A 14444-nucleotide genomic window follows, 5' to 3' on the forward strand; every position below is an offset into this window, starting at 1 on the left:
TTTAGGCTGTCTTATTGCTGAGGAAAAGAGACTAAGTGACAGAGCCCCTATTTTTTATTTATTTCACCTTTATTTAACCAGGTAGGCTAGTTGAGAACAAGTTCTCATTTACAACTGCAACTGGCCAAGATAAAACAAAGCAGTGTGACATAAACAACACAGAGTTACACATGGAATAAACAAACGTACAATCTATAACACAATAGATAAAAGTCTATGTACAGTGTGTGCAAATGAAGTAAGATTAGGGAGGTAAGGCAATAAATAGGCCATAGTGGCGAAATAATTACAATTTAGCAGTTAAACACTGGACTTATAGATGTGCAGAGGATGAATGTGCAAGTAGAGATACTGGGATGCAAAATAGCAAAAAATAAATAACAATATGGGGATGAGGTAGTTGGGTGGGCTATTTACAGATGGGCTATGTACAGGTGCAATGATCTGTAAGCTGCTCTGACAGCTGATGCTTAAAGTTAGTGAGGGACATATGAGTCTCCAGCTTCAGTGATTTTTGCAGTTCGTTCCAGTCATTGGCAGCAGAGAACTAGAAGGAAAGGCGGCCAAAGGAGGAATTGGCTTTGGGGATGACCAGTGAAATATACCTGCTGGAGCGCGTGCTACAGGTGGGTGCTGCTATGGTGACCAGTGAGCTGAGATAAGGCGGAGCTTTACCTAGCAAAGACTTATAGATGACCTGGAGCCAATGGGTTTGGCGACAAATATGAAGTGAGGGCCAGCCAACGAGAGCATACAGGTCGCAGTGGTGGATAGTATATGGGGCTTTGGTGACAAAACGGATGGCACTGTGATAGACTGCATCGAATTTGCTGAGTAGAGTGTTGGAGGCTATTTTGTAAATGACATCGCCAAAGTCAAGGATCGATAGGATAGTCAGTTTTACGAGGGTATGTTTGGCAGCATGAGTGAGGGAGGCTTGGTTGCGAAATAGGAAGCCTAAACCCTAAAGCTGGCGTAGGCAACTATTTTGAGCCGCGGGCCGATTTTTATCAGAGCGGATGGTCGGGGGCCGGGAAATAATTATAATAATTTGTACACTGCAAACTGACCACAACTAAGCCCATACAGAGGATGTATTGGATTACATTGAGACATGATCACATAATGTCTTTTTTTTATTCGTGGAAATACTTGGGAACAGATTTCCATGGTAATTGTACCGTCTTTTTTAACAACAAAAAGAAAATCCCCCTCCAAAAAGAAAAAAAACTATTTGATATTTATTTTTTTACCAAAAACTTTGGGGGTCCCAATAAAAAGAAAAACACTTGCAGGCTGGTTTTTGCCCACGGGCTGCCTGTTGCCACCCCTGCCCTAAAGGAGCACAGATACAGCTGGAGCCTATAAGAAGGATAGGAAGAAACATCTGGACGACCACTGGCTCTAACCATCCATCTCTGGCCTCTCTCTCTAGGGTGTTTTGGAGTAGCGCCGCAGCGCAAACCGCTAATTCACTGGGTTTCAATTATGATAACAGCATGCTAATGTCTCTCGGCAGGGTCTTTCGCAATCTGTCGCCGATGCATTAGTATAATTTACATGAGACGATGTCTCTGTAGGTCAGTTTTATTGAGTCAGGCCAAATAGTTTGTGTTGGTATGGCACTTTAGGGAGATGCTTGTTACGGAGTGTTTGAGAAAAGTCTCAAGCCAAAAGCAACAGTTATTAATCAAAGTATTTAGTCTAAATACAGACATTAATGTGAGCAAATAATATGACACAACTACCACTATAGTGTAGACGTGTGTCTGGGGGAAGTAGGTGATAGGGTATGATTTTGGGATTGGGTATAAGTCTCACCTGACACAGGATGATGTGCTGGGAGCAGACCACGAGCAGGTTGCACTCAAACTTTCTGCAGATCTTCTCCTTGATGCGGTAGTGCATGTCCGAGGAGTCGTCAGAGTACAGCTCGTAGATGAGGATCTTCTCAGGCAGCTGGATGGCCAGGCGGTTCCTGTAGATAGCTATCTTCTTCACAAGCTCTCTGCACTTGATCCTCACTGGGCATGAAGAAAGCACAAAAGTAGGAGGCATAGTTAGAACAGGGCATATAATCCCAGTCCCCTTTGCTCCTTCCTGAATAAACCAGATGGTGTGACTACATAGCCTTCCAATGGACCACCGTATTGCTTACACCCATCCAGTTCCATCAGATATGCTAACACTGAAGAGGTAAAAGGTCACGCAAGGTGCTATAGATTCGCATTTGAATAAAACAAACAGGCTTTATCTGAATTCTAATAAGAAAAGTACAACACTGTGTACTGTCTAAATCAGAGCTCTCCGACACTGTTCCTGGAGCGCTACTGTCCTTTAGGTTGTCACTACAACCCTAATCTAGCGCAACCTGATTGTAATAATTAGCTGGTTGATATGCACAATCAGGTTAGTTACAACTGGGGTTGAAGCGATAACCTACAGGAACAGGGTTGGGGAGCCCTAGTCTAAATGAATCCACCTTTCTGTTCAGTGATGAGGTGCTGGACGATGACATCGGTCATGCTGTCTCTGTAGGCATAGCGGTCCTTGTACAGGCCGTGCACCGTGCTGAAGATGAGCTGGAAGAAGGCTATGGTCCCATCCTGGCAGCCCAAAACCTAAACAGAGGAGAGGAAATGAGAGTTCAATGTAGCAGTGGTTCCCATTAACACTTCCATGAAAAGACAGAGACAGGGTGTTCCTTCTTTTTGTTAGAGCCCTGTCTGAGACAATGTGGAGATGTCAGCAAGGTAGCACCTTATGCCCTCCCATATGAGTTGTTAGTATTAATATAATCCAAAAGAAAGATATAGTGATATTACTTCCATGTTCTCTATGGGTGATCACAGATGCTTTTTCCACAAGTTAAAAATAACTCATCTCTAAATGTATCCCAAAGTGATATGAGGCTGCATCAACACTTGATCTGACAGATGACATCTGCGGCGTTGTCAGTAGCATTTTAGCATTTCAGCTCTGCGTTCTTCACAACGTCTCAGCATCATGTCAGCACTATTTTAAATTACAGCGTTCCAATACAGTTCACTTCAGACACACGCACGTACACATTTACTCAAACGTACACACACGTGACTAAAAGAGACACACCACATAGTTGGAGTCAGGTTTGACTCTACAGGTCCACACCCAGGAGCTCTGCTCCCCGATGGTGCCGAGCCGCACCCCATCTTTGGTGTAGAGGGAGGCCTGCTTATCCGAGCCACCCATCACAATGTACTCCCCCTTGGAGAAGTAGCTGACACAGCAGGGGTCATAGGTCAGAGTTCTGTCCTTCCCAATCTGAGAGAGAGAGGAACAGATATTGAAATAACAAAGTCTACTTCATATTTATTGACCTTTAACTGGGCTATGATTGTCTAGGCCAAGGATTTCCCCTGACTTGGGGAATGGACTATATTTTACCAGAGCCACAGGGTAGTGCACTATATCGGGAAAGCCTACAGTCCTTAGCCCATCCCCTTAAGCGCCTGACCAAAGAGATGGAAAAACACATACACACTTTCTTGCTTCTAAATAGGCTCTATTGTTCTGGCACTTGAAGTCCATTTGCGCAACGTCATATCAGTTCCCCGACTCTGTGCATCTGTTTCTCCTCACCCTGAAAAAGAACCGCCTGACAGTCCATTCTTTTACCCTGAAATAAAACCCATTTGGACAACCTCCCTTTTTTCATTACAGACTACTCATAGCACGGTAATCAAAACAGCATGTTCACTTACACTGACAAACAGCCCAGTGACAACACATGAGACTAAGGTTCCATGGCAGGGTAATGAAACAGTGCATATTTGTCTGCAATTACAATATTACCCAGGGGGATATGGGGGAGGAGTAGTGACGGAATCATTATTAATCGCCGAACAGGATCATTTCCAGTGCAGTGTTACGGTTTCAATAGTCCCTGACAGACTAATTGCAACAGGAAATACAGGGCTTAAAGGTCTCAGACAGTGGCCTCCTTAAGTGGTTTATGTGTTATCGTGGATGAGTGATAGTACTGAGGCCATTGGGGTTTCACAATTACCGGTGGCCACCTGGGAGCACAACCTAAACCCGTGGTCATAACCTAGGCCTCTTGATCTGTAACCAATTCAGTGGTTAAAGTGTCCGTCTTGAGATTGGAAGGTTGAGAGTTCGATCCCCGGGCCGAGTCATTTCAAAGACTGTAAAAATGGGATCTAATCCATCTTTCCATCTTTGCTTGGCACTGAGCATGAGATAGATTGGCGGTTGCGATATACTAGCGTCCTGTCCAGGGGGTGTACTTGGCTCATGCTCCTGCTTCCATGAGCTGTTTCGGCTCATACAAGTCAAGACTCATGAAGCGCTACTTACTTGATCTGTATGTAACAACTACGTGTCCTACACACCGATGTGCTACACAGTAGTTTCTATTAAGCAAAGTTGCTCTTTTCAATATCTTTCACCATTGCATTTTTTGTATATTTTATGTGTTATTTTATGTTAGACATGTAGGCTATTTATTCATTTGCTGTGGAAACAAACCCAAAATGTTTATTCAACATGTTCCCACTATCCAGATGGGCCGGGAAGAAGGCAAAAACATTTATTAAATTCCAAACGCCTGAAGTAAATGTTGGGGAGATGGTTCACGGACATGCTTTTTGCAGACACACACCTGTTTTCCACTGAGCTGATAGAAGGACAGCTTCTGCCCCCAGTCTGCCACAGCCAGGATGTCATTGTGCTCATCCCTAAGAGAGACACTTCAACATGAGTTTATATTTTCCAGTTTAACATTCTGACAATTAAACTGGATTTAGAAAGATTTCAAATCTTATTCACCCAAAGGGTATATTAAACCCTACATCTCACTGGTATGGTAAAAGTAAGTGTCCTATATCATTGTGTTGCCTCCAAATATATAAATCTAGACCTTACCAAAGTATTTCCCTGAGTTTTGATGTTACCTTTCTCAATTTCCCTGTCCTCCCTCTCTGCCTTCCCTACCTGAGCTGGCTGAAGTGGTCTGGATCAGAGAACGCTCCCTGCAGCATGGGCTCCCCCTCCTCTCCTCCAGACCTGTCCGTCTCTGCTCCTCTTCCTGCCTGCCTCTCTCGCTCCAGCTGCCTGCCTAACCCCAGGACCTCTACCCTGCTACTGCAGCTCTGGCTGTAGGCGGTGTCAATGAGCAGGCACAGGGGCTCTGGCATGCTACTGTCCACATCCACTGCCTCGTCATCTTCTCCCTCACAGAAGGGCATCCACTTCCACCAGTCCCTGTCAGAGCCTGCCTGGTCAAACACTGACACTTGCTGGCTGTCTACAGGCCATACACTATCATTCTCTGATTTTCACTACCATGCTTGTTTCACATTGTGAACTGGCAGCTTAAAAAGACTCAATACAGAGAAATATCCCTCAGAAGAAAAAAATATTATTGTTGATTACAAAAGCAGTAAACCTTTACTCTCCAAGACATAGCACACACAGGTTTTAAAATGTTTTACACAGCAAAAAAACCCACATGAGAGGAGAGTGACTCACTTGGAGGGGTTCCATGCGATGGACCAGATAGGAGAGGAGGATCCTCCTGGTCGCTCTATTTTCACCTTTTCCTCTCCGTTCTTATTCCTGATGCTCACCACCCCGTTCATCATACCCAGGGCCAGGTACTGACCGTCGTTGGTCCATCTGCGGTCAAAAGGATTATGGCAATACTGACCATAAGAGAGGCTATCCAAACAAAAAGGAGATAGCAGCAATTTCTCAATACTCACCCACAACATGTTATCTTGCTGTTGACTTTGTGCTTGGATACAGATTTCTGTTCTGGGGACCACAGACCTAGAGAGAGAAACAAATTATGCAGATGCTGCTCTCATGACTGGATGTGTTCAACACCCCTTTAAGCCCATCCCTGTAGAGGTGTGGAGTACAGGACAACCCCAGTGTACCACTCACCAAAGTCCCCAGAGGAGCAGGAGGCCAGCTGGTGGCTGACTGGGTTGTAGGCAACACACTGGATGGAGTCATTATGTCTGAGGAGCAACAGACAAACAAAATATGCATAGAGAGTGAGCCAGGAGTGACCTCAACAGAACATAATGCTACTGATAATGTTGCAATGTGTGTAATAATCATAGAGATCCTATAAAATTATTCTAATTCCTAATTCTATGGTAATAATCATGATCACTCACGTATATTTCAAAATACCCTCCAGTTTAGATGTCCAGATGATGATGCTTTTGTCAGCAGAACCTGAGGCAAACCGTTTCCCTACAGAGAAACACAACGTGAGACCCAACAGACTCGTGTTTGTTAATTGGGAACGTCCAGATTGGTGTGTTAAGAGTATACTGTACTAAGTACCATCTTTGGCGTAGGCGACACAGTACACTGTGTCCTTGTGTCCTTTCAGAGGCTGAATGAGAGTTCCATCTGATGTGTCATACACCTGGAAAGACAAGATGCAATACTTATTGTATCCAATTCCACTCTCCTCAACTTAGCTATGATTTGAAAAGCAATGGCATCATCATCATCATCATCCCCAAACTCACCAAAACACGATTCCCAGCTGCCACAATAAGCTGGCTGCCATCTGGTTTGAAGGCAAGGTCGTAGATACTAGGGGGAGAATGTACTGCAATCACAATATGCTGAAAATCTGTTTCAATGATGCTGTTAAGCCATAGGTAGCTGCTCTGCTAGCTAGCATTAATGTTCTAGCTGTGCTTAGCTACGCAAACAGATTACCTAGCTAACTAGCAACGTTATCACTCGTTAGTAGACAGATCATTTATTTTAAGATTGCATGAAATGGATAGTGAAAATGTTAGGTAACAAAGCTAGCTTGCTACAGTTGGCTAACTAACTAGCTAGCCAGCCACTGCGGGAGTTTACATAGTAACCGCCGTTGCTATCAACACTCCCAACTGTGCAACATCAGGCCTGTTGATAAAACTGTAAATGCAAAGGCTGGATATCTTACCATTGTTCAACTTTGTCGCGATCATGTACTTTGTCAATCCACGTTGGAACTGCCCTCATTTTGCCTGCTTAACAAATTAAACAGATACACGTTAGGTTGTTCAACAGGTTGCTGTCTTTTCGTGGAGCCGAGGACCGTTTACATGGCAGGACCTGCTTGCTTGTGCGCAGACTCCCTTCTCTCTTTCCTGTCCTCTTTCCTGTGTTCTGCGCATGAGTCGAGCAGAATCGCTCACAAACTAGTTCACAGAACTTCACACAACACAACGGCAGATACAATTTATCCAAATATGTTGATGTCATGTCTCCGAAATGCCTGGCACCCGACAACTTTATTAAACTCGATCATTAAGTAATATGCAACATTTTTCCAGAACAGCACGTGGAGATGAGGCATGTAAACAAAACATAGCTGTCAGATCAAGCCTCTGCAAATGCATTACTTAGCTAGCTTTGTTAGCTAGTTAGTTTAGTTAGCTAGTTAGTTAGTTAATAGTCACCTATTTGCCCAATCCATATGACATGATGGACAGTGGATTGACTGTTCTAATTCATATTTGTGTTTGTGGCAGCTAGGAATAGAGCTTCAACCCCAGATAGATTAAGAAAGCAACATCATGACTGAAGATGAGAGAGGACTGGAGCATGAGGATCTGAGCTACATGAAACTCAACAGGGGACAGTCAGCTCCATCACAGGCTGTGACAGAGACAGTCCACTTTTGATAAAAGTTGTGCTTCACCTACTGACACCAACAAAACGGTCACAACCAGGTTACAAAACACTGACCTCAACACAAAGAACACCATCACTGACACACACTAATCCTGATGGAGACACAGACACTATGGCTGTTCCTGGTTCAGATATGACGGTTAGGAAACAAGCTGGGTCCAATACAGAGATGGCCTGTGAGACTGATCCAAGTGCAGCCAGGTGTCAGCTGACTAGACAGGAGGATGAGGCATGGCATTTTCACCTTCTCCTCTTCGTTCTGGCATGACTGCCGGCCTTCTAGTAAGCCACTGGGCTGGGAGATAGTGGTGAGGCAGAGGGAAAGTGGGAAGACTGCAGGCAAAATGGACATCTATATAACAAGGTTATTCAGATGTATTTCTTCATCATATGCTCTCATTATCAAGTCTTGTTGCATGTAAACATCACTGAAGTATGTCTGTATATTACTGTCAGGGCTAGGGGCTAAGTGCATTGCAGAGTGAGATCATGAAGTCGGATCAATGATTCCACATGAGGTAACTGATCTGTCTACCTCTGCAGTCCCCAGGGACAGAGGTTCCATCCAGAGTGTCTCTTCAAGCCTTCCTCCTTAAAGATGGCGGAGGGGATCTACAGATAGACAACTTTGACGTCCCCACAGCCAGGAGTGGCAGTGCAGCTGTGACCCCACTGCCCAGCCAGGAGAGACAGAGGAATGGTCATCAGGAACACACACGTCACACCTAAGAGGTCACTGATGACAGGGAGAACACATACAGGCAGGACACAGACAGGCAGGACACAGAGGAGAATATGGAAGAGGAGGGTCGAATATTACGCCTTCCTCCAAATACCACAAAAAGAGCCTCTTTTGCAAAATCCTACAAGCAGAGAACTCAAGAGTTAGAGGAAAAGGCACTATGTCAACTCAGTATACCCCCGACAGACCTCCCTTGGCCAGGTGACTCGCAGACAGGCAGCTGGGAGAGACACAGAAACTGGCCACCCATCAGACACCAATGAGGACATTAACGAGAGAAACATACAAACCTCTGTGAGAAGGGGTGATGATGATGGCGATGACAATGAGACTGAGAGGCGTCTGCAGGCTGTGTCGGCGGAGACAGTTGATGATATCGTACTTGAGAAGAGTCCCCAGAGGAGGCCAGGGCTGCTGAGAGAGAAGCTGGTCAGGCTGGCCCCGCCCACTGAGCTACAGGACGCTCTCATTGGTCAAGGAGAGCAGCTTCCTGTGTCACCTTTACATGGCCCAGTCCTTAGGGTGCAGTCTGCTTCTGAGAGTGAGAGAGTGGGGGAGGGAAAGTGTGTGGGGGATATACAGGCAGAGGTGAATGATGAAGCCCTGCTATCATCTCCCCAGACCACTGGATGACGCTGTACACCACTAAAATATCCCCAGAGCAGTATGTATGTGCATTGTGCTAGGAGTTATGATGCATAATGTGCATTTACTATGATGCCTAGATAGAGAAAATGTTTTACATCTTCTTGGACCGGGTTTCAGTGTATTGACCAATAACATGTTCAATGTGTGTAGTGATGCCTTAGGTGCCTGTTGTTCCTGTTCTACACAGAACTATTAGGAGAGAAACAGCAGACCAGTCCTTCTTTCAGCGGGAAGTAACTGAGAGATGGTCATAATTTAATAAAAGGTTGAGCTTAACAGAACTTGCCATTCTTGGAGAGAAATGTCAGTTTAATAAAAAACAGTGTTTATTTGTTATCAAAACCCCTTTTTCTTATATCTGCCGTCTGTCCCTCTCACAGGTCTGAGAGCCCCAGGAGGAAGTGGACCCCTCTTCACTCCCCCTTCCAGCTGGTGCAGGAGACCCTGTTCCATGACCCCTGGAAGCTCCTGGTGGCCACCATCTTCCTCAACAAGACCAGGTTTTCCATTTTTCATTTCAGGATGAAATGCTAATATTTTATGCTAACAAAAGAATATTGGATGTAAGTGATGGATTTAGATAAGGTTAACTTTGTGTGTATATGTGCGTGTGTGTGTTTACATAGGTGAAACCTCAGGACCATAAACTGAACAAGTACCATGCCTGGTTGTGGGAGAACCATGGGAGGTTGGGAATCTGAACTATGAGGAACTGCAATGACACATTTTATCCCTACCTGTTTTATTAATGGAAGAATGTTCTAGTTATTATTTCATTAGGCTTATACCCTGGCGGACATACCGGTATCTCTCTTGGAAATAATCCAGAGATTAGGCTACTACTGATCCCATCTACTCTCAAGACTCGGTAGTAACATTCCATTGTCTTATCAGTAAAAAAGCAACTGTCACTCAACATCATTGTATTAAATAAACTGTTTAATCATGTTTTAAAAGCCTAGCGACAAATTTCTATTGAATTGGACTTTGATGTTGTGCCTCTGGAAATGCAACTGATAAATCAATCAAATGAATTTATAAAGCAACTCGAGCCATTTTGAAGTCAGAGGGGGGACAGCCAGTGGTCAGGGATGAGTTGATGAGGGATGTCATGGCGTTGCCCTCTTTGGGTACAGCGAGCACTATTCCCCCTCCCTCTGTACCATCCACCTACCTCTGCACCATCCCCCTACCTCTGTCTCCTACACCCAGGCTGCTGTGGTCAGAGAGGTCGTAAATTCCTAGAGGAGGTCCCCTCCTCATGGCCAGAGTATAGAGAGAGAGTGAGTTTTCATAGAGAGAACAAAGGAATTTCTTCCACCTCACAGAACTGGAGGTCCGAACAATATTTATGTTCTGGAGAATGTATAAAAGATTGGTGAAGAATCCAGCTACGAACTGGTCCGTTCGGTACAATTTTGTGAAACTCATGAGAGACAATACGGCCACATTACCATAACGCTGTTTATACAATAGCCTCAGTTATGAGGCTTACATCTAATTGTTGTATAAAATGATGAGTAAAGATGAAACTATTTGTGAAATGATGTGATGCTATGTAATGATGTTAATGTAAGAGAATTATATTTCTGTTTAAAGTTTCACTAAGTCATTGGCACGCCCCCAGGGGCACAGACAGGACCTGGCGTCATGGGACAGCCCTTTTCTATGTTCCGAATAAAACCCCCACCTGGGTTTTCCCACTTCAGACCAAGCTTACCTCAATTACGAGAGGGCTAAGGGTTGAGACGAGACCAGTACCTCTATCACAGAGGGAAATAAGGCTTGAGTAGATTGCTGAATCTTTTAACCATCCCACGTGGTTAAACTCTTAGACTATCGATACCGAAAGAATAAGAACAAGTCTTTGATGTTAATTACTAGTCTGCAGCTAGGAATTCAGTATCATTGAACACGAAGACCGATAACCGCTGAAACATCTATTCTATAACGACATGAATGAACGTCACTCTGAACTATCCATTCTAACCACAACAGAGAGAGAGAGAGAGAGAGAGAGAGAGAGAGAGAGAGAGAGGGCGGACAAACTCTCCAGCAGAAACAAACTTTTCAACAGAGATCCCGACGACACACTGAGCTTAAATATATATATTGATTGCAATTATTCCCGAATGAGTGAGCGTTCATGTGCAAAGGATTAGCATTACAACTGTTATAATTATCAACTTTGTAGTGTCTTATCTTTTGTGCCCTTATCAGTCTAACAAGCCGCCCTGCCGGTTTAGCCCACTAGGGCACATTCCCCTATAATTTCTTTGTAACCATATCTACTGTTTGTTATGCATTTCTGTGTGTACTTAGTAAATAAATGATTTTAAGACAATTGATGTATGGATGACTCATAGTGAAGACTGGGTTCGTGCAGATAACCAACAATTTACGACGTTTGGAATGAGACTAACGTGAGGTAAAGAATAATTCATTAATCAGAAGACTAAGTGATCAGATATTAAAATATCTGAAAGTTATATTAGGAAAATTATAACTTTGTAATCTGAATATTTTCCTTGGTGCCCCAACTTCCTAGTTAATTACAGTTACATGAAGTAGTTTAATAAAGTAATAATATTTACAGAGAATTTTTGATAAAGATTAATCTTCAGTTTAATGATGCCAAAGACACGACAGGGAAGTGAGGAATGGGAGAAGGTCTCCAGAGATGGTCTGGAGAAGAGAGGAGGGGACGGGGTGGAGCGGGCAAGTTGTCAGGTGGCCAGACTTCACTAGTCCCAAGATGTCATCTGGAGAGAGGAGAAAGAAGTCAAGGCGTAGGGTAGTACTGTGTGAGTGAGACCAGTGGACTCAATAGGCTGAGTTAATGAGTAGCGGATGTCGTCAATGGTGGTTGACAAAGTCGTCTGCAGTGAGGGAGGAGGGAGTGGGTGGAGGATTACGGAGGTAGGAGAAGGTGGGAAAGAGTTTCCTAGGGTTTAAGGCAGAAGCTTGAAATTAAGAGTGGTAGAAAGTGGCTTTAGCAGTGGCTACAGAGGAAGAGAAGGTAGAGAGGAGGGAGTGAATGGATGATAGGTCCTCCGGAAGTTTAGTTCTCCATTTTCGCTCAGCCCTGTTCTGTAAGCTCGCAATGAGTTACTCAGCCATGGAGCAGGAGGGGAGGGCCGAGCCGGCTGGTAGGAAAGGGGACAGTGCGAGTCATAGGATGCGGAAAGGGAGGAGAGTAGGGTCGAAGAGGCAGAATCAGGAGACAGAAGGGAGAAGGATTTAGCAGAAGGGAGAGATGGTATGATAGAAGAGGAGAGTAGTGGTTGAGCAAGAGAGCGAAGATTGCGACGGTGCATGACCATCTGTGTAGGGGATGAGTGGTTAGGGTTGGAGGAAAGGGAGACAGAAAGGAAACAAAGTTGTGAACAGAGACCTGGGGTGGGGTTACAGTGAGATTAGTAGGTGAGCAGCCTCTAGTAAAGATGAGGTCAAGAGTATTGCCTGCCTTGTGAGTTGGAGGAGATTGGGAAAGAGTGAGGTCAAAAGAGGAAAGGAGGGGAAAGGAGGGGAAAGAGAGAGTTGGAAAGAAATGAATCGAAGGCAGATGTTGGGAGGTTGAAGTCAAGTACGAAGAGCGGTGAGCCATTGTCAGGAAATGAGTTTATCAAGGTGTAAAGCTCATTGAGGAACTCTCCAAGGGCACCTGGTGTGCGATAGATTACAATAATGTTCAACTTGAGTGGACCAGTGATAGTGACAACATGGAATTCAAATGAGGAAATGGACAGGTAGGAGAAAATAGAAAATCTCCACGTAGGAGAAATGAGTAGCCCTGTCTGAGATGAACTCAGCGTTCTTGACCGAAGATTGGCAGTTCCAAGCGCTGCCAGGGACCTGGAATTCCACATGGTTTGTGCGGGCAGGGTACACTAAATTAGAAGGGTTGCAGCCAAGGGGTGGGGAATGTCTGTAAAGCCTACAGGGAGAAGTGCGAACAGGTATAGAAAACCCACACATAGTTGACAAAGCTACAAAAGAGCAAATTTTGATCATCTGCAAATAACTAGGTAACATAGTCAAGTGAGTGGTGTGGAGCCTCCCTCTCTTTCTTTCCTCGAACAACTCCGCAGAACTGTCTTTTTTTCGGCGCCACTGACATGACCGCTGCATACAGCTGCCGCTGAGAAACCACTGAAAAACCACTGAATAACAAACAATAATTGCTAACTGCCTAGCAGAGGTGGAGAGCACACCTCCCTGTACTATTTGCTGATTGCCTAGGGGAGGTGAAATCACTCCCCCCCCCCAATACAGCCACTGATTACCAAAACAAGTCACAATTTGCCCTGCCCCTTGATCCTGGTTAATGTGTCAACAACTATCTGCAAGTTATGAGCAGTCAGCAGTTCACACACCAAGTAGGCTACTGGGAAAACAGGCAGTACTTAAAGTAGATGGCCCTAGCTAGCAAAAAGACAGTACTAGACCACAACAGATAGACAAAAAAAGTATACTTATCACTCCTGGAGATATCAGGAGTCCTCTAGATATAGAATGAAGCACACTGAGATGGAGCCTGAGAAGCTTGTTATAAACACTCAGAAAATAGATGACACCACTCCCCCTCAAATTTTTATTTAACCTTTATTTAACTAGGAAGTCAGGGCACCACGGGAATATGTTGTTTATAGAGTTTCAATTCCCGAATATAACTCTTCAGATATTTTCATATCTTATTGAGTACAGTTTTATATTAATGTATTATTATGACCTCATCAGTCATATTCTTGAACGTCGCAAACCCTTGGATATCTGCACGAACCATAGCCTAAATCATGAATCAGCGATATACAAATTGGTTCAATTATTTATTTACTAACTAAATAAATCACAGAATTGCATAATCACACACACAATTGGGTGCTACATGATACAATGAAAAAGTCCCTAGTGGTCGAAACCGATATGATGGCTTGCTAGACAAAGGAAAGGGGGTGGGGACCGCTCAATTGCAGGAAACTCATAGCTGATAACTACACTCATAGAAATTGCTAATATTTTGAATATGAACAACCGCTAATTTGAAAATAAATTGCAATTTACATATTTACGAGCGTATGTCTTGTTGTCTTTCTCTGTGGTCGCCGGTCCATCTGCTGGAGAGAGACGACAGAAAAGTCTCTGTTTCGGCGGTTGCCTGTATTCTTCGTCCTAGGCTACGTACATTTCCAGCTGCAGACTGAAAAGGCCTCGTCTAAGATTTGCTCCTTCTGTGGCAATGTTTTAGAGTTGAACCGTTTCTAGCCGTGTAGCCAACGTTACACGCTGTATGGTCTCTTCAGCCTATAGAGTTGTAGTTCTTAAACATTTCACATGT

At 44.2% G+C, this 14444-nt stretch overlaps 1 protein-coding gene across 4 annotated transcripts in view; it reads right to left on the reverse strand.

The window, feature by feature from the left end:
* Positions 1-7168, reverse strand: part of ift122 (intraflagellar transport 122 homolog (Chlamydomonas)) — a 34608-nt gene extending 27440 nt beyond the window's left edge. For 2 of the 4 annotated variants that reach the window (XM_014134823.2, XM_014134822.2), the window contains exons 1-11: positions 6983-7168; positions 6552-6618; positions 6361-6445; positions 6189-6267; positions 5950-6026; positions 5766-5832; positions 5533-5679; positions 4664-4739; positions 3112-3303; positions 2483-2621; positions 1822-2024 (exon numbers count right to left, since the gene is read on the reverse strand). In XM_014134823.2, coding sequence (XP_013990298.1) covers positions 1822-2024; positions 2483-2621; positions 3112-3303; positions 4664-4739; positions 5533-5679; positions 5766-5832; positions 5950-6026; positions 6189-6267; positions 6361-6445; positions 6552-6618; positions 6983-7041 — 1191 coding nt within the window. In that variant the 5' untranslated portion in view covers positions 7042-7168. Of the gene's footprint in view, positions 1-1821; positions 2025-2482; positions 2622-3111; positions 3304-4663; positions 4740-4995; positions 5266-5532; positions 5680-5765; positions 5833-5949; positions 6045-6188; positions 6268-6360; positions 6446-6551; positions 6619-6982 lie in introns of those variants that run through there. The other 2 variants (XM_014134821.2, XM_014134820.2) reach the window with 2 other exon arrangements.
* Positions 7169-14444: the final 7276 nt, after the last annotated feature.

The sequence above is a fragment of the Salmo salar genome, chromosome ssa13 (assembly GCF_905237065.1).
Source record: "Salmo salar chromosome ssa13, Ssal_v3.1, whole genome shotgun sequence".
Taxonomy (NCBI): domain Eukaryota; kingdom Metazoa; phylum Chordata; class Actinopteri; order Salmoniformes; family Salmonidae; genus Salmo; species Salmo salar.